The 20,941-nt window shown below is 61.1% G+C and overlaps 1 protein-coding gene across 3 annotated transcripts in view; it reads right to left on the reverse strand.

The window, feature by feature from the left end:
• The window catches only part of LOC101946009 (receptor-type tyrosine-protein phosphatase kappa-like), a 134,553-nt gene that overhangs the window by 18,074 nt on the left and 95,538 nt on the right, over positions 1-20,941 (reverse strand). For all 3 annotated transcript variants that reach the window (XM_065598601.1, XM_065598600.1, XM_065598602.1), the window contains 8 exons: positions 12,352-12,439; positions 10,759-10,829; positions 9,790-9,826; positions 8,415-8,512; positions 7,548-7,664; positions 2,160-2,317; positions 1,940-2,075; positions 1,023-1,172 (listed from right to left, as the gene is read on the reverse strand). In XM_065598601.1, coding sequence (XP_065454673.1) covers positions 1,023-1,172; positions 1,940-2,075; positions 2,160-2,317; positions 7,548-7,664; positions 8,415-8,512; positions 9,790-9,826; positions 10,759-10,829; positions 12,352-12,439 — 855 coding nt within the window. The remainder of the gene's footprint in view (positions 1-1,022; positions 1,173-1,939; positions 2,076-2,159; positions 2,318-7,547; positions 7,665-8,414; positions 8,513-9,789; positions 9,827-10,758; positions 10,830-12,351; positions 12,440-20,941) is intronic.

The following is a 20,941-nucleotide window of genomic DNA, read 5'->3' on the forward strand; positions in this document are numbered from 1 at the left end:
TTTCCAGATGACACAGAACACCTGACATGTCCCCACATCCCGGGAAACGCTGCTCCCAGACAACACCGAGAAACTGACATGTCCCCACAGCCTGGGAAACGCTGCTCCCAGATGACACAGAGCACTTGACACCTCCCTACGTCCCGATAAAACGCTGCTCCCAGATGACACTGAGCACCTGACACATCCCTACGTCCCAACAAATGCTGCTCCCACACAACACGGAGCACCTGACATGTCCCCACGGCCCGGGAAACGCTGCTCCCAGACGATACCGAGCACCTGACACGTCCCTACGGTCCCTAAAACGCTGCTCCCAGATGACACCGAGCACCTGACACATCCCTACGTCCCGGTAAAACGCTGCTCCTAGACGACATGGAGCACCTGACACGTCCCCACGGCCTGGGAAACGTTGCTCCCAGACGGCACGGAGCACCTGACACATCCCCACGTCCCGGGAAACGCTGCTCCCAAACGACACCGAGGACCTGACACGTCCCCACAGCCTGGGAAACGCTGCTCCCAGATGACATGGAGCACCTGACACGTCCCCATGGGCCAGGAAACGCTTCTCCCAGACGACACCGAGCACCTGACATGTCCCCACGACCCGAGAAACGCTGCTCCCAGACAACACCGAGCACCTGACGCGTCCCCATGTCCCGGTAAAACGCTGCTCCCAGACAACACCGAGCACCTGACGTGTCCCCATGTCCCGGTAAAACGCTGCTCCCAGACAACACCAAGGACCTGACACATCTCCACGGCCCGGGAAACGCTGCACCCAGACGACACGGAGCACCTGACACGTCCCCACAGCCTGGGAAACGCTGCTCCTAGACGACACTGAGCACTAAGGCACAAATGGGTGGTGACTTGTCCAATGTCACAAAGCAAGTTGAGGGCAGCCCAGGGAGTAGGACCCAGAAGCCCTGGCTCCCAGCTCCCTGCTTTCCTGGCCCAGGGGAGAAGGCAGAGTCCCACCCCTGGACCCACCCCGTGGTTCCTCCCACAGGTACCTTGAACTCCCGCGAGAACCCGTTGATCTGCGTCTGGGCGTCGGGCTGGCGTAGGCGGCTGACGTGGCTGGGGGCGCTCTCCGCCAGGACCCCGGTGTTCCCGCACAGCAGCCCCTCCAGGAGCACCTCGTAGAGGAAGATGTACTGCTCCTGGAGAGGGGAACACAGGCGTTGGCCCCATAGCCCAGCCCGCAGCAGGGGGCCGGCACATGGGGCCAAACGGTGATGCCACGTGCTGGGGGGAGCCCAGATACCACGTGCTATCAACTGCACCCTGAGGGCAGGCTGGAGACCCACCCCTACACCAGGCACTCTCAAACCAAGGAACAGACTCCTGGCACATTTCTCTTGGGGGGAGCCCCATCCGCAGCCACACCCCCTCCAGGGAGCCGAACCAGCAGATCTGAGCCCCCGGTGACCTGTGGGACAGGCTCATCTCATGCTCCAGAGGAAGGAGACAATCCCCCAGCCCCTAGCCCCAGCCGGGTGATCAGTTCCCTGCAGGCACATGTGTGAGGGTTCCCATCCCAGGAGCACCTGTGGGAGCCGGGGACCTGTCCAGGTGCTCTCAGATCCCAGCATGGGGGTTCTGCCAGCACCCCGGGACTCAGACCTCCCCTCAGAGACAGCATCCCAAAATCTAGTCTCTGGGCAGCTTCAGTGCTGGCTCCCTGCATCTGGGCCTCATGGCGCGTGGCCGGGCTGGCTTTGCAGGGCCAAATCCATGCGGGGGGGGGGGGGGGGGGGGGGGGGAGTAACTGGCCTGACCCCAGGACCCAGGAGCTGAGGTCAGCGGCCAGGGGGTGGTACCCTGAAAGTACCTGCCCTTTGAACTGAGCACTATGGGCCGGGCGGGCAGCAAACACCTGCTCAGGTGGCCCCATCGGTGGCCCTGGGCACCCAGCTCAGCTCCTCACCTTTGTCTGCACCATGCTGACCCGCTGCTCCCGCAGCCTCTGCACGCAGCGGAAGACATCCACGCTGCCCTCGGCCCGCGCCATCTTCAGGAGGAAGTCCAGGGCGATGAAGGTGCCTGTGCGGCCGATCCCTGCACTGGGGACATGGGAAGGGAGTGAGGCGCTCGCCGGGCCCTGGGCCTGTCCCCCCTCCCCCCCCCCAGCCCTTTCTGCCCAGTACCTGCAGTGCACGAGCACGGGGCCGGCAGGCGCCTCCGACACCCTCTCATTCACCATCTCCACCAGCTGCAGGAGCCGGGCCGCGTTGCTGGGGACCCCGTGGTCTGGCCACAGCAGGTAGTGAAACTGCTGTATGTGTCTCGGGAGAGGAGAACCGGCCTGAGGAGAGGGCAGACAGGAGACGTGGGGGAATTGAGCAGGGGATCCCAGCACTCAGAACTCCCTGCGGCACTAGCATCGCCTGTGGCCAGGCTGTCGGGAGCCCCAGCGCCCTGAGAACATGGAGCTGCAGGAGACTGCCCGCACGAGGAGGGCTGGGGCGATGGAGTGGGGCTGGCTGGCAGGTACAGGCCAGTTTCAGGGCCCAGCCGGGCTACGCTACACAGGCTGTTTGGATCTAGAGCAGGGTCGGCAGCCTCTCAGAAGTGGTGCGCCGAGTCTTCATTTATTCACTCTGAGTTAAGGTGTCGTGTGCCAGTCAGACATTGTAACGTTTTTAGAAGGTCTCTTTCTATAAGTCTATAATATATAACTAAACTATTGTATGTAAAGTAAATAAGGTTTTTAAAATGTTTAAGAAGCTTCATTTAAAATTAAATTAAAATGCAGAGCTCCCCGGACCGGTGGCCAGGACCCAGGCAGTGTGAGTGCCACTGAAAATCAGCTCGCGTGCCGCCTTCGGCACCCGTGCCAGAGGTTGCCTACCCCTGCTCTAGAGCCACCAGGGCCCAGCCACGCTGCACGGGCCGAGACAGCCTCCCTTGCCCAGCTGTGCTGCAGTGTGACGAACTGGGACTGTTCTTGCTGGGGTGTGTGAATGCTGACAGGGGAGTGTGACTAGGATGGTCTGCATCGGGGGATGGGAGCCGGCCCAAGGGAACATACCTGAGCTTGTAACAGGAGAACCCAGGAGGGGGTTGGAGGTCAGATGACTCCGGGGCCCGGGAAACTGAACAAAGGCTGTGGGAGGGGTCGCTGAAGGCAGAGTGCTGGAAGCAGGCTGGAAGGAGGCTGGAGAGATGGCTGGGAGGCAGAGATGGCTCTGACCCCCCCCCCCCCCAAGGGGGTGGGCTGGCATGCCCTGGGACCCCAAGCTGGACCTAACTGAGGGGGGCCCTGTTGTCTGTGCCTGCAAGACCTGTCTTGGACTGTATTCCTGTCATCCAAATAAACCTTCTGCTTTACTGGCTGGCTGAGAGTCATGGTGAATCGCAGGAAGCCGGGGGTGCAGGGCCCTGAGTTCCCCAATACTCCGTGACAACTGGTGGCAGCGGTGGGATCTACTGCACCCCGTAGACGGCGCTTCCTGCAGTAAGTGACTGGGGAGCAGTAAAACGAAGGGGGATTGACGGGGACCAGGCCTGCTGAAGAGTGGGAGAGAGACGGTTATTACCCCTGGGAGTGTGTGACCAGCGAGAAGGACTTTTGCAGTAACAGGGTCCCCCGTGGGATCGCAGCGAGTGGTCCCAGGGGCGGAGGAGTCTGCAGCTCGACCCTGGCAGAGAGGTGGTGACCTCGAGAAGGGCTGGCACACTAGGGGTCCCCCTGGGAACTGTGGGGAGCTGTGAGCACACAGGCCGGTGAGTGGCCAGCAGGAAGATGTATGCCAAGCGGCTTAAGAGCGACCTGGTGGAGCTGTGCAAGCAGAGGCGGCTGCGCATTGGGAGGCTCACCAAAGAACAGCTCATCGCCCAGCTGGAGGCGGAAGATCGCGCGAATGAACTGATCCCTGTGTCTCAGGGAAGCAGCCTGGCAAATGCAGCGCAGGCACCAGTGTCTGTCCCGGCTGGGAGTGGTCAGCCGGCTGCTGAGGGCTTCCCGAGACCCCTCCTTCCTATGCCTAGGGGAAGGGTGGGGAGGAGCCCAGCCAATACCGAAGGCGCCGTGATCCCCCCGGCCAGCAGGGGGTCCCCCCGGCGAAGCTCGCCGGCCAGCAGAGGAGCCTCCCGGCGACGTTCGGCATCCGGGGAGCGGAATTGGCTGGAATGGGAGAAAGAGCTAAAACTGAGAGAGCTGGAGGATCGTGAACAACAGAGACAGCATGAAGAGAGACAGCATCAGCGTGAAGAGAGACAGAGACAGCATGAACGGGAGGAGAATGAGAGACAGAGACAGGAGAATGAGAGACAGCGTCAGCATGACCTGGAACTGGCGAGATTGAAGGGCAGCGAACCCCCGGCTGCGGTGAGTGAGGGGGGACCCAGGACTGCACGGAGCTTTGATAAGTGCATCATGGCCCCATACAAGGAGGGGGAGGACATGGATGACTTCCTGGAGGCCTTTGAGACGGCCTGCGAGCTGCACCGGGTTGATCCCGCGGACAGACTCCAGGTCCTTACCCCCTTACTGGACCCCAAATCCGTGGCATTGTACCGCCAACTGGGAGAGGCAGAGAAAGGGGACTACGAACTATTCAAAAAGGCCCTGCTACGAGAGTTTGGGCTGACTCCTGAGATGTACCGGGAAAGGTTCCGGAGTCAGGATAAAACCCCTGAGATCTCATATCTGCAACTAGCCGCCCGCATGGAAAGATACGCCAGCAAGTGGGCTGGTGGGGCCCAGACGAAGGAGGACCTGATTAAACTGCTGGTACTGGAGCAACTGTATGAGCGGTGCCCATCCGACCTGAGGCTGTGGTTGGTGGACAGAAAGCCAGAGAACCCGCGACACGCCGGGCAGCTGGCTGATGAGTTTGTAAAGAGCCGGTCAGGGGGTGGCAGGGAGGAGCCCCAAAGGAACAGGCCCGCCGCGATGCAGAGAGAGAGTCACCCTGGGACCTCCCAAAGGGGGAATATGGGGAATCCCCTCCCACGGGGAATGCCCAGCGTCAGGGACAACCGACCGGCTCGAGGGGACCCACGGGACCTGAGCTGCTATTACTGCGGCCGAAGAGGCCACGTTCGGGCCCAGTGCCCCAAGCTCAAGGACAGACTGAGCAGACCGAACCCGCACCGGGTTAACTTGGTAGAGGCCCAGACGGACGAGGGGCAGGCTTCTAACGCAAGAGGGGCTGGCAGCTTATCAACTGCTCAAGAGAGAGAAGGGCCCCAGGCCAGCTTCTCTGGGGGGCCAGATGCTCCGGATTCAAAGTTCTCCGTTTACAGGGTTGGCGCGGGGCTGTCCCTGCGGAGCGAGTGCCTTGTTCCCCTGGAGGTGGATGGGAAGAAAGTTTATGGATACTGGGACACGGGCGCAGAGGTGACACTGGCCCGGCCCGAGGTGGTGGCCCCAGATCGGGTGGTGCCCAACACCTTCCTGACCCTGACCGGGGTGGGCGGGACCCCATTCAAGGTTCCCGTAGCGAGGGTACACCTGAAATGGGGGGCCAAGGAGGGCCCCAAGGACGTGGGAGTGCACCACCATTTGCCCACTGAGGTGTTGATGGGGGGGGACCTAGAGGACTGGCCAAGCAGCCCCCAGACCGCCTTAGTTGTGACCCGCAGTCAGAGCCGGCGAGGGGCACTGCGCCCTGGCCTTGGGGGGGGTGCCTTGCCTGAGGCGCAGGACCCTAACCTGGTGGGGAGGGAACGCCCAGGGACACGGCGCAGGGAGGCTGCAGCTTCGGACCCAGCGGGCGAGAAAGAGCAGGTGGCCATCCCTGTCCCAGCTGCTGAGTTCCAGGCCGAGTTACAGAGAGATCCCTCCTTGCGGAAGATAAGGGACCTGGCCGACCTCAATGCGGTACAGACCATGGGACGAGGTGGCCGGAAAAGGTTCCTGTGGGAGAAGGGGTTCCTGTACCGAGAATGGGCTCCCCCAGGGAAAATGGAGTCAGGGGGGATCAGGAGGCAGCTGGTGGTACCCCAGAAGTATCGCCGCCAGCTGCTGTGCCGGGCCCATGACATTCCCCTCTCAGGGCACCAGGGAACCTGGCGTACCCAGCAGAGGCTGCTACGGAGCTTTTACTGGCCTGGGGTCTTTGTTACTGTCCGACAGTACTGCGGATCCTGTGACCCCTGTCAGAGGGGGAGGAAGGCCTGGGACAAGGGGAAAAGAGCTTTAGGACCCTTGCCCAGCATAAAGGATCCTTTCCAGAGGGTGGCCAAGGTTAAAAGGGCGGCTCTAAACCAAGAGAGCCCAAAGCACAGACCTCCAGACTGGAGCGCTGGGAGAAGACCACAGCCCAGTTGGAACCCCAGAGGTATGGGGGTGGGGAAAGGGCACAGGCCGCATAAACCTTCCCACATGCGAACTGCGAGTGCCATCAAGCACCCCCGACCTAAGGGGGGGCGTGAAACTGGAGGGGCCTGGTGTAATTCTCACCAAGGAACTGGAGGGATGCGGGGGCATCCATGGGAACGGGGGTAGGTTCGAACTTCCCCGGGTCACTGGCTAAAGTGACCCTGCTCAGTTCGGTCTCGAAGGGGGGAGAGATGTGACGAACTGGGACTGTTCTTGCTGGGGTGTGTGAATGCTGACAGGGGAGTGTGACTAGGATGGTCTGCATCGGGGGATGGGAGCCGGCCCAAGGGAACATACCTGAGCTTGTAACAGGAGAACCCAGGAGGGGGTTGGAGGTCAGATGACTCCGGGGCCCGGGAAACTGAACAAAGGCTGTGGGAGGGGTCGCTGAAGGCAGAGTGCTGGAAGCAGGCTGGAAGGAGGCTGGAGAGATGGCTGGGAGGCAGAGATGGCTCTGACCCCCCCCCCCCCCAAGGGGGTGGGCTGGCATGCCCTGGGACCCCAAGCTGGACCTAACTGAGGGGGGCCCTGTTGTCTGTGCCTGCAAGACCTGTCTTGGACTGTATTCCTGTCATCCAAATAAACCTTCTGCTTTACTGGCTGGCTGAGAGTCATGGTGAATCGCAGGAAGCCGGGGGTGCAGGGCCCTGAGTTCCCCAATACTCCGTGACATGCAGGTGCTGGTGCCCTCGCCTTTGGGATCTGCCCATAAGCAGCTCTCCCGTCTGCGCAGGCTAGAGACAGGGCAATGGCTGGAGCTGACTGCAGGACGGGCTAACGCGCAGGGTGGTGTTCTCCAGGGGCTGCCTGCATGTCCCGGGCACAACAGCAACATGGGGCATGTCCCGCATCCAGGGGGGCCAGGGTCCCCAGGCGAGTGACGGCTCAGCAGCTCCTCCCAGCCGGCTGCTGGGCCCTGGGAAACGCCCGCACCAGGAAACACCCACACCAGGAAACGCCCACACCAGGAAACGCCCACGCCCCAGCACTGAGAGTTTATACGTGCTGCAACAGCTGCTCCGGGTTAGGTTTGCTTGTGAGTTTGCTGCAGAGGGCGCTCTGAGCCCCTGGAACCTCCAACCCTGCCCCCCCACCCGCATTGCCGCCTCACCCCCTCCCCCCAGCTCTGGGGAGTCCCTGGGGCCCTGGAGGGGCAGGGCTGCCAGGCTGTCGGTGAAGCCCAAGGAGGCTCTGCCCCCCACCTTACCCTCTGCAGGCGGAAGGTGCGTGTGACCAGGCCCGTGGTTATCCAGGTGTTGCTGAGTGTCACCGTGAAGTCCCCGTACACCTGCTCGCCCTCTGGCCAGTACTGCTCACACTTGGTCTGTTAACAGCGGGTGACACCTGAGCACTCTGCACCCCCACCCTCCGCTAGGGCTGTGCTGGTGATGGGGAGGGGAGCCCCTGGCAGGGAACGACCCTGGCCTGGCCTCTGGGGCTGGGCATGGCCAGGACACCGGCCATGGGAAATGTCTGGCATCACCACGGTGTTACCGGTGCTCCCTACACGGCACACGCCTGTGATCCCACCATCCTCCTCCCAGCATCCAGGCCAGCCTCCGCACAGCTCCCCGGCCCTGCAGAGAGTGGGGAGGGGAATGGCCCCGTCCCCTTCCCATCCACTGGCGCAGGGATCACCCCAGGCCAGGCCCAAGGATCGCTGGCCCCTGACTGGCGCTGGGAAGTTGGTCTGGAATTTCTTCTCCCCGCAGCTGCCGGGGGCACTGCCTTTCTCCACCCCCGGCTCCATCTCTCCACCCAGGACCTGGGTTCCTCTCAGTGCACTATTCCCTTAGCCTCCCCTTTGTTGCTGGTCCGTGTAGGACTCTCCACCTCTCGTGTCTCTGCTCAGTTCCCCCTTGGTGCCCCAGGACAGGGCTCCCTCCCAGAGCACGTCTCACCCTGGGCTGGGCTGGCCTTCCCCAGTGGGGACAGCTAGGCAGAAGGGAAAGCAGCAGCCTGGGTCCCATGTGGCCTGGCCGGGCTGGCTGAGGCCCCGGCTGAGCGTGGAGCCCGGCTGGGAGGGGCTGGGCTGTTGGAGGACCTGGGCCCCAAAGGAAGCTGGGTTCTCTACCTTGTTCTGCTCCACCAGGCCCGTTAACATCACAATGGCCGAGGTCTTCTCCTGCCAGATCATCTGCCAGAAATCCACCACGGTGCCAGGCAGCGGGCCTGGGGAGAGGAACATAGCACGTCAGTATTCGCATGCTCCTGACCCAGCGCCACGCCCGTCCTAGGGCTCAGGGAGGGACTGCGTGGGTGCACCACCGGGTAGCCTGGAAGCTGCCGTGCTAATGAACCAGGAAGCCCAGTTACTCTGCCCATGGCCTGTCCTCTAAGGACTCCAGCTCAGAGCAATGCACAGCAGCGGGGCAGCCCAGAGAGCGCAGTGGCTGAGGTCAGAGGTGCCAGGGCCCAGTGTGGGGGCCGCCCAGCTGCGGGGCACAAGCAGGGCAGGGTGGGGGTGAGGATGAGCCAGGCACCGGGGGGGTCAAGGCAGATGCTGCTCTCAGCTGTTTCCCACAGTCCAGTGACCGAAGTAGCACCTGATTTGGCTCGGAGCTCAGTGCCAGGCTGATGCCATGGGCCGGGGGGCCTCACGCTGGGGCGTCTCCTATCTGCACAGGAGCCTGGAGACCCAGACCCGGGTGCTGCACAGAGCCAGGAGGCTGGGGGGATTCAGGGGGTGGCATCTGGAGTGGGAAGCTCCCAGCACTTTCAGTGACGAGCCCCGTGAGCCCCTGGGCACGTGGGAGCCGTCTGCGCCTGTCTGCTGTTAGAAGGGATCAGGGCTCTGGCCGCAGGGTCACGGCAGGAGCAGTTCAGTCTCTGTTGCTTAGTGCATCGTGCTCCCTCTCCTCCAAACTCCTCCGGAGCCTTCCAGCTGCGGTCGCCCCACTGAGCAGACCATGACTGGGACAGAGGGGCTCAGACAGAGGCCCCTATTCGCCCCGTCTCAGAACCCAGGAGCAGGGCCATGGCCCCTGGAAGTGAGCGGCTGCATGTTTGAAACCGATCAAAGGAAATCCTTTTTGTGCACGACACGTAAGGAGCCTGTGGAACTCACTGCTACAAGGGATCACTGAGCGCAGCAGTCAGCCAGGGCTCAGAGCGGCGTGGAGGGTGAGAACCGCCGAGGGCATAACGCCATAGCAGGGTCTCACACCTGCTGCCTTGGGCATGAGCCAGCCCCCAGTGGATGCAGGTTAGGAAGAGACGTCTCCTGTGGCCACTAGGCACTGGCCACTGCAAGAGGTAGGAGCCCAGCCTAGATGGGCCCTGGGCTAGGCTGGCTGGCAGTCCGTGTGTCAGCTCCACACCTCTTGGGAATGGCTGGACTGGGCGCGCCCCAGAGCCGGGACTGACTGCCCTGGCCGTGGACAGGGCCACGCACTGGACTAAGCAACACCTCCCCCCCCCCCGCCATTGTCCCAGCCGGGAGCACTCACCCTGGGCAGCGATGAAGAAGCGGGGGCTCCTGTAACTCTGAGAGGGAGGGGAGACAGCAAGTGTTAGTCACCTGATCTCAACACTTAACCAATCAGGAGTATGAGATGAAATACCCAGGGCCAGCCCTGAGCTGGGCCATGTGCCTGGGTCACAGGGCAGGGCCAGTTCCCACAGCCCCCACCCCCCACACGGTAGCCAAACCCTCTGCCCGCTAGGAGCTACGCCCGGCTCTCTGGGCCCACGTGCGCTTCACCTTGACAAGGAGATCACTGCTCCGGGGCCCCTCAAGTCGCACGCAGGGGCTCAGGTGGAGCATGAGACTATCCAGCGCCTGCCGTATCTGGCATCCTCGGGGGGGGAATGTCTCCAGTGTGTGAGCAGGGGGGGAATGTCTCCAGTGTGTGAGCAGGGGGGGAATGTCTCCCGAGTGTGTGAGCGGGGGGGGGAATGTCTCCAGAGTGTGTGAGCAGGGGGGGAATGTCTCCCGAGTGTGTGAGCGGGGGGGGAATGTCTCCAGAGTGTGTGAGCGGGGGGGGAATGTCTCCCGAGTGTGTGAGCGGGGGGGGAATGTCTCCAGAGTGTGTGAGCGGGGGGGGAATGTCTCCAGAGTGTGTGAGCAGGGTGACCGGCCGTCCCAATAACAGGGGCTTTGTCTTACATATGCCGCTATACCCGCCCCCCCATCCCCAGGGAAAAAAATCCCCATTTTTCCCCCTGCTACCAGGTCTCTCTCTGTGAGAGACGCTGCCCAGGCCCGGTGCACCCTGGAGGGCCCCGTTGTGCAGCCGCTGCCCAGTACCCATGTGACTGGAGCAGGGCTGAGGGAGGGCGGCTGTCGCTCAGAGCAGGGGGGTGTTTGTTCCTGTGGTGCCAGGAAGGTGGGGCTGCCCCGTGTGCCCAGAGCCTCCCCTGCCCCCTCTCCCCACACGGAGCAGCAGCAGCGCGCCCCTCGCTGCCTGGGTACCTACATCGACGTAGCTGGCATTGATGTAATCAGCTCCCGGGCTAGCGGACTGCAGCACCACCCGGCAGTGATCGTCTGAAAGACAAAGGGGGCCGATCACTGACCAGACAAGTCCAGTCGAGGGGGAGGCTCCTGCCAATGCTCCCTCCCTCCAGACAGACATTGCCAGGCCCACAGCCCGGAGCCAGGGCCTCTGGCAGCGCCGGGCCCAGCTTCGCCATGACCCTGGAGTTCTCAGGACAGCCCTGCTTCGACTCCCTGTGTGATCTTGGGCAAGTCCTGTAGCCTCTCTGTGCCTCAATTCCCCACCTGCACATGGGGACAGCAGCCCTGCCCCACCACACAGGGCAGCCACCTCTGGCAGGGGGGGTGGCAGCTGCATAGCTACATTGCAAATCTACGTAGGGCAAGAATGAGGAGAGACTCATACGTGCAAGGAAAGGTGCCGGCGGGTGAATGTCGGGCGGCAGAACAGAATTATCTGAGTCAATATTTGATCGGGACAGCAGGTCGACCCCCTGACTCTGGGGAAATGTGCCATGAGATCTAGAACGACCACGAGAGGTGAGGGGCTCCATGTTACGCAGCAGCCAAATGACGGCACCTCCAGCAACACAAGGCCCTCAGCACCGCATGGGGGTCAGCATGGACTTGGAGGGGACAGTGACTGAGTCACCCGCCCCGCTCCCCGCTGCACAGCGCCCCCTAGTGCCAAGCCAGGGCACTGCACCCAGCGCTCACTCCTAACGGAGAGCACCCTACTGAGTCATCCGCCCCGCTCCCCGCTGCACAGCGCCCCCTAGTGCCAAGCCGGGGCACTGCATCCAGCGCTCACTCCTAACGGAGAGCACCCTACTGAGTCACCCGCCCCGCTCCCCGCTGCACAGCGCCCCCTAGTGCCAAGCCGGGGCACTGCACCCAGCGCTCACTCCTAACGGAGAGCACCCTACTGAGTCCCCCGCCCCGCTCCCTGCTGCACAGCGCCCCCTAGTGCCAAGCCGGGGCACTGCACTCAGCGCTCACTCCTAACGGAGAGCACCCTACTGAGTCCCCCGCCCCGCTCCCCGCTGCACAGCGCCCCCTAGTGCCAAGCCAGGGCACTGCATCCAGCGCTCACTCCTAACGGAGAGCACCCTACTGAGTCATCCGCCCCGCTCCCCGCTGCACAGCGCCCCCTAGTGCCAAGCCGGGGCACTGCACCCAGCACTCACTCCTAACAGAGAGCACCCTACTGAGTCCCCCGCCCCGCTCCCCGCTGCACAGCGCCCCCTAGTGCCAAGCCGGGGCACTGCATCCAGCGCTCACTCCTAACGGAGAGCACCCTACTGAATCACCCGCCCCGCTCCCTGCTGCACAGCGCCCCCTAGTGACAAGCCGGGGCACTGCACCCAGCGCTCACTCCTAACGGAGAGCACCCTACTGAGTCCCCCGCCCCGCTCCCCGCTGCACCTAGGTTTCCGTGTCAGTCTCCCCTCTGCAGCAGCACCCAGGCCCAGCATTGCCTGGCTTCTGTGCTCTGCTGGGATCCCAGCCCAGGTGGCCTGGCTGCAGCGTTTACACAGTGCTCAGCAAAGATGCGAGAAGAGGCTCTGCTCACATGGGATGACGCTCTTGTAGCGGTTCTTGGCCTGGTTGCAGGGCTCCTTGCCAGCATAGCCTGGGTGCAGCAAACCCGAGACCAGTTTCTGCGGGGGAAGAGAAGGGACTTAGGTTAGGCATGCCCAGTTGCCAGCCCTATCGGCACAGGGGCCAGCCTGAGGGCACCACACCCGCCAGGGCGCTGGGGCCAGAGCGCGACCAAGGCGGCCAGCACAGCTCAGCCAGCACGGCTGATAGAGGCTTGTCTACACGGCGGAGTCATTCCAGAAAAGACAGTTACTCACCGTTGTAACTGTTGTTCTTCGAGATGTGTTGCTCATATCCATTCCATTAGGTGTGTGCGCGCCGCGTGCACGATCGTCGGAAGATTTTTACCCTAGCAACACCGGCGGGTCGGCTGTGGAGCCCCCTAGAGTGGCGCCTTCATGGCGCTGAATATATACCCCAGCCAACCCGGCGCCCCCTCAGTTCCTTCTTGCCGGCTACTCCGACAGTGGGGACGGGGGGCGGGTTTGGAATGGATATGAGCAACACATCTCGAAGAACAACAGTTACAACGGTGAGTAACCGTCTTTTCTTCTTCGAGTGCTTGCTCATATCCATTCCATTAGGTGACTCCCAAGCCCAACTTAGGTGGTGGGGTCGGAGTGAGACATTGCTGTGTGCAAAACCGCTGATCCGAAGGCAGCATCGTCCCTGGACTGCTGCACTAGTGCATAGTGTTCTGTAAACGTGTAGACTGATGACCAAACCGCAGCTCTACAAATGTCCTGGATCGGAACTTGCGCCAGGAAAGCAGTCGAGGAAGCTTGGGCCCTCGTGGAGTGAGCGGTGAGATGCGGTGCTGAGACACCTGCCAAGTCGTAGCAAGTCCGGATGCAAGACGTAATCCAGGAGGATAGGCGTTGTGATGAGACCGGTGAGCCTTTCATTCGGTCGGCCACTGCAACGAAGAGTTGCGTCGTCTTTCTAAAGTGCCTTGTGCGGTCAATATAGAAGGCCAGGGCCCTGCGTACGTCCAGAGAATGCAAACGTTGATCCTGGCGAGTAGCATGTGGTTTAGGGTGAAAGACCGGGAGAAATATATCCTGGTTGATATGAAAAGGAGAAACCACCTTAGGGAGAAAGGCAGGATGTGGATGAAGCTGCACTTTATCCTTATGGAAAACCGTGTAAGGGGGCTCGGATGTAAGCGCCCTGAGTTCAGAAACGCGCCTTGCTGAGGTGATGGCTACGAGGAAGGCTATCTTCCAGGATAGGTACAGAAGTGAACAGGTGGCCAGTGGCTCGAATGGATGACCTGTGAGCTTGGAAAGAACCAGGTTGAGGTCCCACGTCGGAACGGGCTGACGTTGTTGTGGGTACATCCGGTCTAAGCCCTTGAGGAATCTAACGACCATCGGGTTAGAGAATACCGAGGACGCGAGTTCCCCTGGGTGAAAGGCCGATATAGCGGCCAGGTGAACTCTAATTGAAGATATCGCCAACCCTTGCTGTTTTAGGGAGAGGAGATATTCCAAAATGAGAGGAATAGGTGCCTGCAACGGGGACGTGGCTCGTTGTTCGCACCAACAGGAGAACCGCTTCCACTTGGCCAGGTACGTGGTCCGTGTTGAGGGCTTCCTACTGCTCAGCAGAATCTGTTGGACAGAGTGCGAGCACTGCTGCTCTGCCTGGGTGAACCATGGAGCAGCCACGCCGTGAGGTGGAGTGATTGCAGGTCGGGGTGACGCAGGCGACCGTGGTCCTGAGAGATGAGATCCGGGCACAATGGAAGCGGGATCGGTGTCCGAACCGAGAGTTCCAACAGCGTGGTGTACCAATGTTGTCTCGGCCACGCTGGGGCGATCAGAATCACCTGTGCCTGGTCTCTGCGCAATTTGAGCAGTACCTTGTGGACCAGAGGAAACGGAGGGAAGGCATAAAACAGGTGGTCCTTCCAGGGAAGGAGAAACGCATCCGAGAGGGAGCCGGGAGCTCGACCTTGCAGGGAGCAGAACACGTGGCACTTCCTGTTGTCTCGAGATGCAAACAGGTCTATCTGGGGAAACCCCCACTTCTGGAAAACGGAATGTATGATGTCCGGACGGATAGACCACTCGTGTGTTTGAAAGGACCTGCTGAGTCGGTCCGCTAAAGTGTTCTGGACTCCAGGGAGGAACGATGCCGTGAGAAGGATTGAGTGGGCGATGCAGAAGTCCCACAGGCGAATGGCCTCTTGGCATAGAATTGACGAACGTGCTCCTCCCTGCTTGTTGATGTAAAACATGGCCGTGGTGTTGTCGATGAGAACTAGCACACAGCGGCCACGTAGGAGATTGAGAAATGCCTGGCACGCCAGGCGCACCGCCATCAGTTCCCGAACATTGATGTGCAGGGCTAGCTGAGGTGCAGTCCACAGGCCCTGGGTATGGTGCTCGTTGAGATGGGCGCCCCAACCCAGAGATGAAGCGTCTGTGACCAGGTGCAGAGAGGGTTGTGGGGCGTGAAACGGCATCCCCTCGCAAACCACATTGTGATCTAGCCACCATGTGAGGGAGGTCAGGACCGAGTTCGGGACTGTGACCACCATATTCAGGCTGTCCCGATGTGGGCGGTATATTGATGACACCCAGGTCTGGAGTGGGCGAAGCCGAAGTCTGGCATGCCTGGTTACGTACGTGCAGGAGGCCATGTGACCCAGCAGGGTAAGGCACGACCTCACCGTGGTAGTTGGGAAGGCCTTGAGTCCTTGAATGAGGCTCGTGATGGTGCAAAAGCGGTTGTCTGGCAGGATGGCTTGTGCGCGTCTGGAGTCTAGAACCGCACCGATGAATTCTATTCTCTGGGTAGGTTCTAGAGTGGATTTGTCCTTGTTGAGTAGGATACCCAACTTGTTGAATGTGCGCACTATTATGTGGACGTGATCGCGAACTTGTTCCTTGGTGCGACCGCATACCAGCCAGTCGTCTAGGTACGGGAACACCTGTATCCCTTGCCGACGAAGGTACGCTGCCACGACAGCCATACATTTCGTGAACACCCGTGGGGCCGAGGATAGGCCGAAGGGAAGGACTGCAAATTGGTAGTGCACCCTGTTTACCACGAATCGCAGGAAGCGTCTGTGAGGCGGGTAAATAGCAATGTGAAAGTATGCGTCTTTCATGTCGAGGGCGGCGAACCAGTCTCCAGGATCGAGGGAAGGGATAATGGCCCCCAGAGAGACCATGCGGAACTTCAACTTTACTACGAATTTGTTGAGTCCGCGCAAGTCCAAGATGGGTCGCAGACCTCCTTTGGACTTGGGAATGAGGAAGTAACGGGAATAAAATCCCCTGCCCCTTAACTCCACTGGAACCTCCTCTATGGCCCCCATAGCGAGGAGCGTAGAAACTTCCTGTATAAGAAGTTGCTCGTGAGAAGGGTCCCTGAAGAGGGACGGGGAAGGGGGGTGGGAGGGGGGGATTGAAGAAAACTGGATAGCGTATGTCACGGAGTATTGGGGAACTCAGGGCCCTGCACCCCCGGCTTCCTGCGATTCACCATGACTCTCAGCCAGCCAGTAAAGCAGAAGGTTTATTTGGATGACAGGAACACAGTCCAAGACAGGTCTTGCAGGCACAGACAACAGGGCCCCCCTCAGTTAGGTCCAGCTTGGGGTCCCAGGGCATCCCAGCCCCCCCCTTTGGGGGGTCAGAGCCATCTCTGCCTCCCAGCCATCTCTCCAGCCTCCTTCCAGCCTGCTTCCAGCACTCTCTCTTCAGCGACCCCTCCCACAGCCTTTGTTCAGTTTCCCGGGCCCCGGAGTCATCTGACCTCCAACCCCCTCCTGGGTTCTCATGTTACAAGCTCAGGTATGTTCCCTTGGGCCGGCTCCCATCCCCCGATGCAGACCATCCTAGTCACACTCCCCTGTCAGCATTCACAGACCACAGTAAGAACAGTCCCAGTTCGTCACATCCCTAGTCACACTCCCCTGTCAGCATTCACAGACCACAGTAAAAACAGTCCCAGTTCGTCACATCTCTCCCCCCTTCGAGACCGAACTGAGCGGGGTCACTTTAGCCAGTGACCTGGGGAAGTTCGAACCTACCCCCGTTCCCATGGATGCCCCCGCATCCCTCCAGTTCCTTGGTGGGAGTTACACCAGGCCCCTTCCGTTCCACGCCCCCCCTTAGGTCGGGGGTGCTTGATGGCACTCGCAGTTCGCATGTGGGAAGGTTTATGCGGCCTGTGCCCTTTTCCCACCCCCATACCTCTGGGGTTCCAACTGGGCTGTGGTCTTCTCCCAGCGCTCCAGTCTGGAGGTCTATGCTTTGGGCTCTCTTGGTTTAGAGCCGCCCTTTTAACCTTGGCCACCCTCTGGAAAGGATCCTTTATGCTGGGCAAGGGTCCTAAAGCTGTTTTCCCCTTGTCCCAGGCCTTCCTCCCCCTCTGACAGGGGTCACAGGATCCGCAGTACTGTCGGACAGTAACAAAGACCCCAGGCCAGTAAAAGCTCCGTAGCAGCCTCTGCTGGGTACGCCAGGTTCCCTGGTGCCCTGAGAGGGGAATGTCATGGGCCCGGCACAGCAGCTGGCGGCGATACTTCTGGGGTACCACCAGCTGCCTCCTGATCCCCCCTGACTCCATTTTCCCTGGGGGAGCCCATTCTCGGTACAGGAACCCCTTCTCCCACAGGAACCTTTTCCGGCCACCTCGTTCCATGGTCTGTACCGCATTGAGGTCGGCCAGGTCCCTTATCTTCCGCAAGGAGGGGTCTCTCTGTAACTCGGCCTGGAACTCAGCAGCTGGGACAGGGATGGCCACCTGCTCTTTCTCGCCCGCTGGGTCCGAAGCTGCAGCCTCCCTGAGCCGCGTCCCTGGGCGTTCCCTCCCCACCAGGTTAGGGTCCTGCGCCTCAGGCAAGGCACCCCCCCCAAGGCCCGGGCGCAGGGCCCCTCGCCGGCTCTGACTGCAGGTCACAACCAGTGCCTTTTGGGGGTTGCTTGGCCAGTTCTCCAGGTCCCCCCCCATCAATACCTCAGTGGGCAAATACGGGTGTACCCCCACATCCTTGGGGCCCTCCTTGGCCCCCCACTTCAGGTGTACCCTTGCCACGGGCACTTTGACTGGTGTTCCGCCCACCCCCGTCAGGGTCAGGTAGGAGTTGGGCACCACCTGATCTGGGGCCACCACCTCGGGCCGGGCCAGCGTCACCTCTGCGCCCGTATCCCAGTATCCATTGACCTTCCTCCCATCCACCTCCAGGGGAACAAGGTACTCTCTCCGGAGGGACAGCCCCGCGCCCACCGTATAAACCAAAAACCCTGAGTCTGGGGCATCCAGCCCCCTAGAGGAGCTGGCCTGGGGCCCTTCTCTCTCTTGAGCAGTTGATAAGCTGCCAGCCCCTCTTGCGTGAGAAGCCTGCCCCTCGTCCGTCTGGGCCTCTACCAAGTTAACCCTATGCGGGTTCGGTCTGCTCAGTCTGTCCTTGAGCTTGGGGCACTGGGCCCGAACGTGGCCTCTTCGGCCGCAGTAATAGCAGCTCATGTCCTGTGGGTCCCCTCGAGCCGGTCGGTTGTCCCTGACGCTGGGCATTCCCCGTGGGAGGGGATTCCCCATATTCCCTCTTTGGGAGGTCCCAGGGTGACTCTCTCTCTGCATCACGGCGGGCCTGTTCCTTTGGGGCTCCTCCCTGCCACCCCCTGACCGGCTCTTTACAAACTCATCAGCCAGCTGCCCGGCGTGTCGCGGGTTCTCTGGCTTTCTGTCCACCAACCACAGCCTCAGGTCGGATGGGCACCGCCCATACAGTTGCTCCAGTACCAGCAGTTTAATCAGGTCCTCCTTCGTCTGGGCCCCACCAGCCCACTTGCTGGCGTATCTTTCCATGCGGACGGCTAGTTGCAAATAGGAGATCTCAGGGGTTTTATCTTGACTCCGGAACCTTTCCCGGTACATCTCAGGAGTCAGCCCAAACTCTCGTAGCAGGGCCTTTTTGAATAGTTCGTAGTCCCCTTTCTCTGCCTCTCCCAGTTGGCGGTACAATGCCACGGATTTGGGGTCCAGTAAGGGGGTAAGGACCCGGAGTCTGTCCGCGGGATCCACCCGGTGCAGCTCGCAGGCCGTCTCAAAGGCCTCCAGGAAGTCATCCATGTCCTCCCCCTCCTTGTATGGGGCCATGATGCACTTATCAAAGCTCCGTGCAGTCCTGGGTCCCCCCTCACTCACCGCAGCCGGAGGTTCGCTGCCCTTCAATCTCGCCAGTTCCAGGTCATGCTGACGCTGTCTCTCATTCTCCTGTCTCTGTCTCTCTTTCTCCTCCCGTTCACGCTGATGCTGTCTCTCATTCTCCTCCCGTTCATGCTGTCTCTGTCGTTCACGATCCTCCAGCTCTCTCAGTTTTAGCTCTTTCTCCCATTCCAGCCAATTCCGCTCCCCGGATGCCGAACGTCGCCGGGAGGATCCTCTGCTGGCCGGCGGGCTTCGCCGGGGGGACCCCCTGCTGGCCGGGGGGGTCACGGCGCCTTCGGTATTTGCTGGGCTCCTCCCCACCCTTCCCCTAGGCATAGGAAGGAGGGGTCTCGGGAAGCCCTCAGCAGCTGGCTGACCACTCCCAGCTGGGACAGACACTGGTGCCTGCGCTGCATTTGCCAGGCTGCTTCCCTGAGACACAGGGATCAGTTCATTCGCGCGATCTTCCGCCTCCAGCTGGGCAATGAGCTGTTCTTTGGTGAGCCTCCCAATGCGCAGCCGCCTCTGCTTGCACAGCTCCACCAGGTCGCTCTTAAGCCGCTTGGCATACATCTTCCTGCTGGCCACTCACCGGCCTGTGTGCTCACAGCTCCCCACAGTTCCCAGGGGGACCCCTAGTGTGCCAGCCCTTCTCGAGGTCACCACCTCTCTGCCAGGGTCGAGCTGCAGACTCCTCCGCCCCTGGGACCACTCGCTGCGATCCCCCCGGGGGACCCTGTTACTGCAAAAGTCCTTCTCGCTGGTCACACACTCCCAGGGGTAATAACCGTCTCTCTCCCACTCTTCAGCAGGCCTGGTCCCCGTCAATCCCCCTTCGTTTTACTGCTCCCCAGTCACTTACTGCAGGAAGCGCCGTCCACGGGGTGCAGTAGATCCCACCGCTGCCACCAGTTGTCACGGAGTATTGGGGAACTCAGGGCCCTGCACCCCCGGCTTCCTGCGATTCACCATGACTCTCAGCCAGCCAGTAAAGCAGAAGGTTTATTTGGATGACAGGAACACAGTCCAAGACAGGTCTTGCAGGCACAGACAACAGGGCCCCCCTCAGTTAGGTCCAGCTTGGGGTCCCAGGGCATCCCAGCCCCCCCCTTTGGGGGGTCAGAGCCATCTCTGCCTCCCAGCCATCTCTCCAGCCTCCTTCCAGCCTGCTTCCAGCACTCTCTCTTCAGCGACCCCTCCCACAGCCTTTGTTCAGTTTCCCGGGCCCCGGAGTCATCTGACCTCCAACCCCCTCCTGGGTTCTCATGTTACAAGCTCAGGTATGTTCCCTTGGGCCGGCTCCCATCCCCCGATGCAGACCATCCTAGTCACACTCCCCTGTCAGCATTCACAGACCACAGTAAGAACAGTCCCAGTTCGTCACATCCCTAGTCACACTCCCCTGTCAGCATTCACAGACCACAGTAAAAACAGTCCCAGTTCGTCACAGCGTATCCCCTCTCCACCGTGCGAAGGACCCAACGGTCCGAAGTTATAAGGCACCAAACACGGTGGAAGTGGGAGAGGCGATCCCGAAAGGAGGGGGCTGGATCCTGGGGGATGACTGGGGCGCCGTCCTCGACCGCACCTTCAAAAGTTCTGCCTAGGGCCTGAAGGTGGTCTAGGTGGCCCCTGGTTCTGACCAGGTTGAGGGCCGGTCCACCTTCTTCTACCACCTCGCCCTCGCCTCCGGGCCGAGTCCTGTCTCTGACGAGGCGGGGGGGGGGTAGAAGCGCTGAGGCTGCGGTCTAAATGGCCTGCGCTGAGGGCCCACAACATGCATCCCCAAGGAACGCATGATCGTCCTGGAGTCCTTGAGGCTCTGCAGGCGAGAGTCCGTCTTTTCAGAAAACAACCCTTGACCTTCGAAGGGTAGATCCTGCAGGGTTTGCTGCAGTTCCTGAGGCAGACCCGAAACCTGGAGCCAGGAGATCCTCCGCATAGCGATACCTGAGGCCAGGGTTCTCGCAGCAGAGTCCGCTATGTCTAAGGAGGCCTGTAAGGAGGTCCGAGCCACCTTCTTACCCTCCTCTACCAGGGCTCCAAACTCCTCCCTGGACTCTTGGGGAACCAACTCCTTGAACTTCCCCATAGAGTTCCAGGAGTTAAAACTATAGCGGCTCAAGAGCGCCTGTTGATTAGCCGCTCTAAGTTGCAGCCCCCCGACTGAGTAAACTTTACGGCCGAATAAATCGAGGCGCTTAGCCTCCTTTGATTTGGGCGCTGCGGCCTGCTGGCCGTGGCGCTCCCTTGCGTTCACTGATGCCACCACCAGAGAACACGGCTGGGGGTGGGTATACAAGTACCCGTAGTCTTTAGACGGGACAAAGTATTTCCTTTCCACCCCTCTCGCTGTGGGCGGGATAGAGGCAGGAGTCTGCCATATCGTAGAA

The sequence above is a fragment of the Chrysemys picta genome, chromosome 6 (genome assembly GCF_011386835.1).
Source record: "Chrysemys picta bellii isolate R12L10 chromosome 6, ASM1138683v2, whole genome shotgun sequence".
Taxonomy (NCBI): domain Eukaryota; kingdom Metazoa; phylum Chordata; order Testudines; family Emydidae; genus Chrysemys; species Chrysemys picta.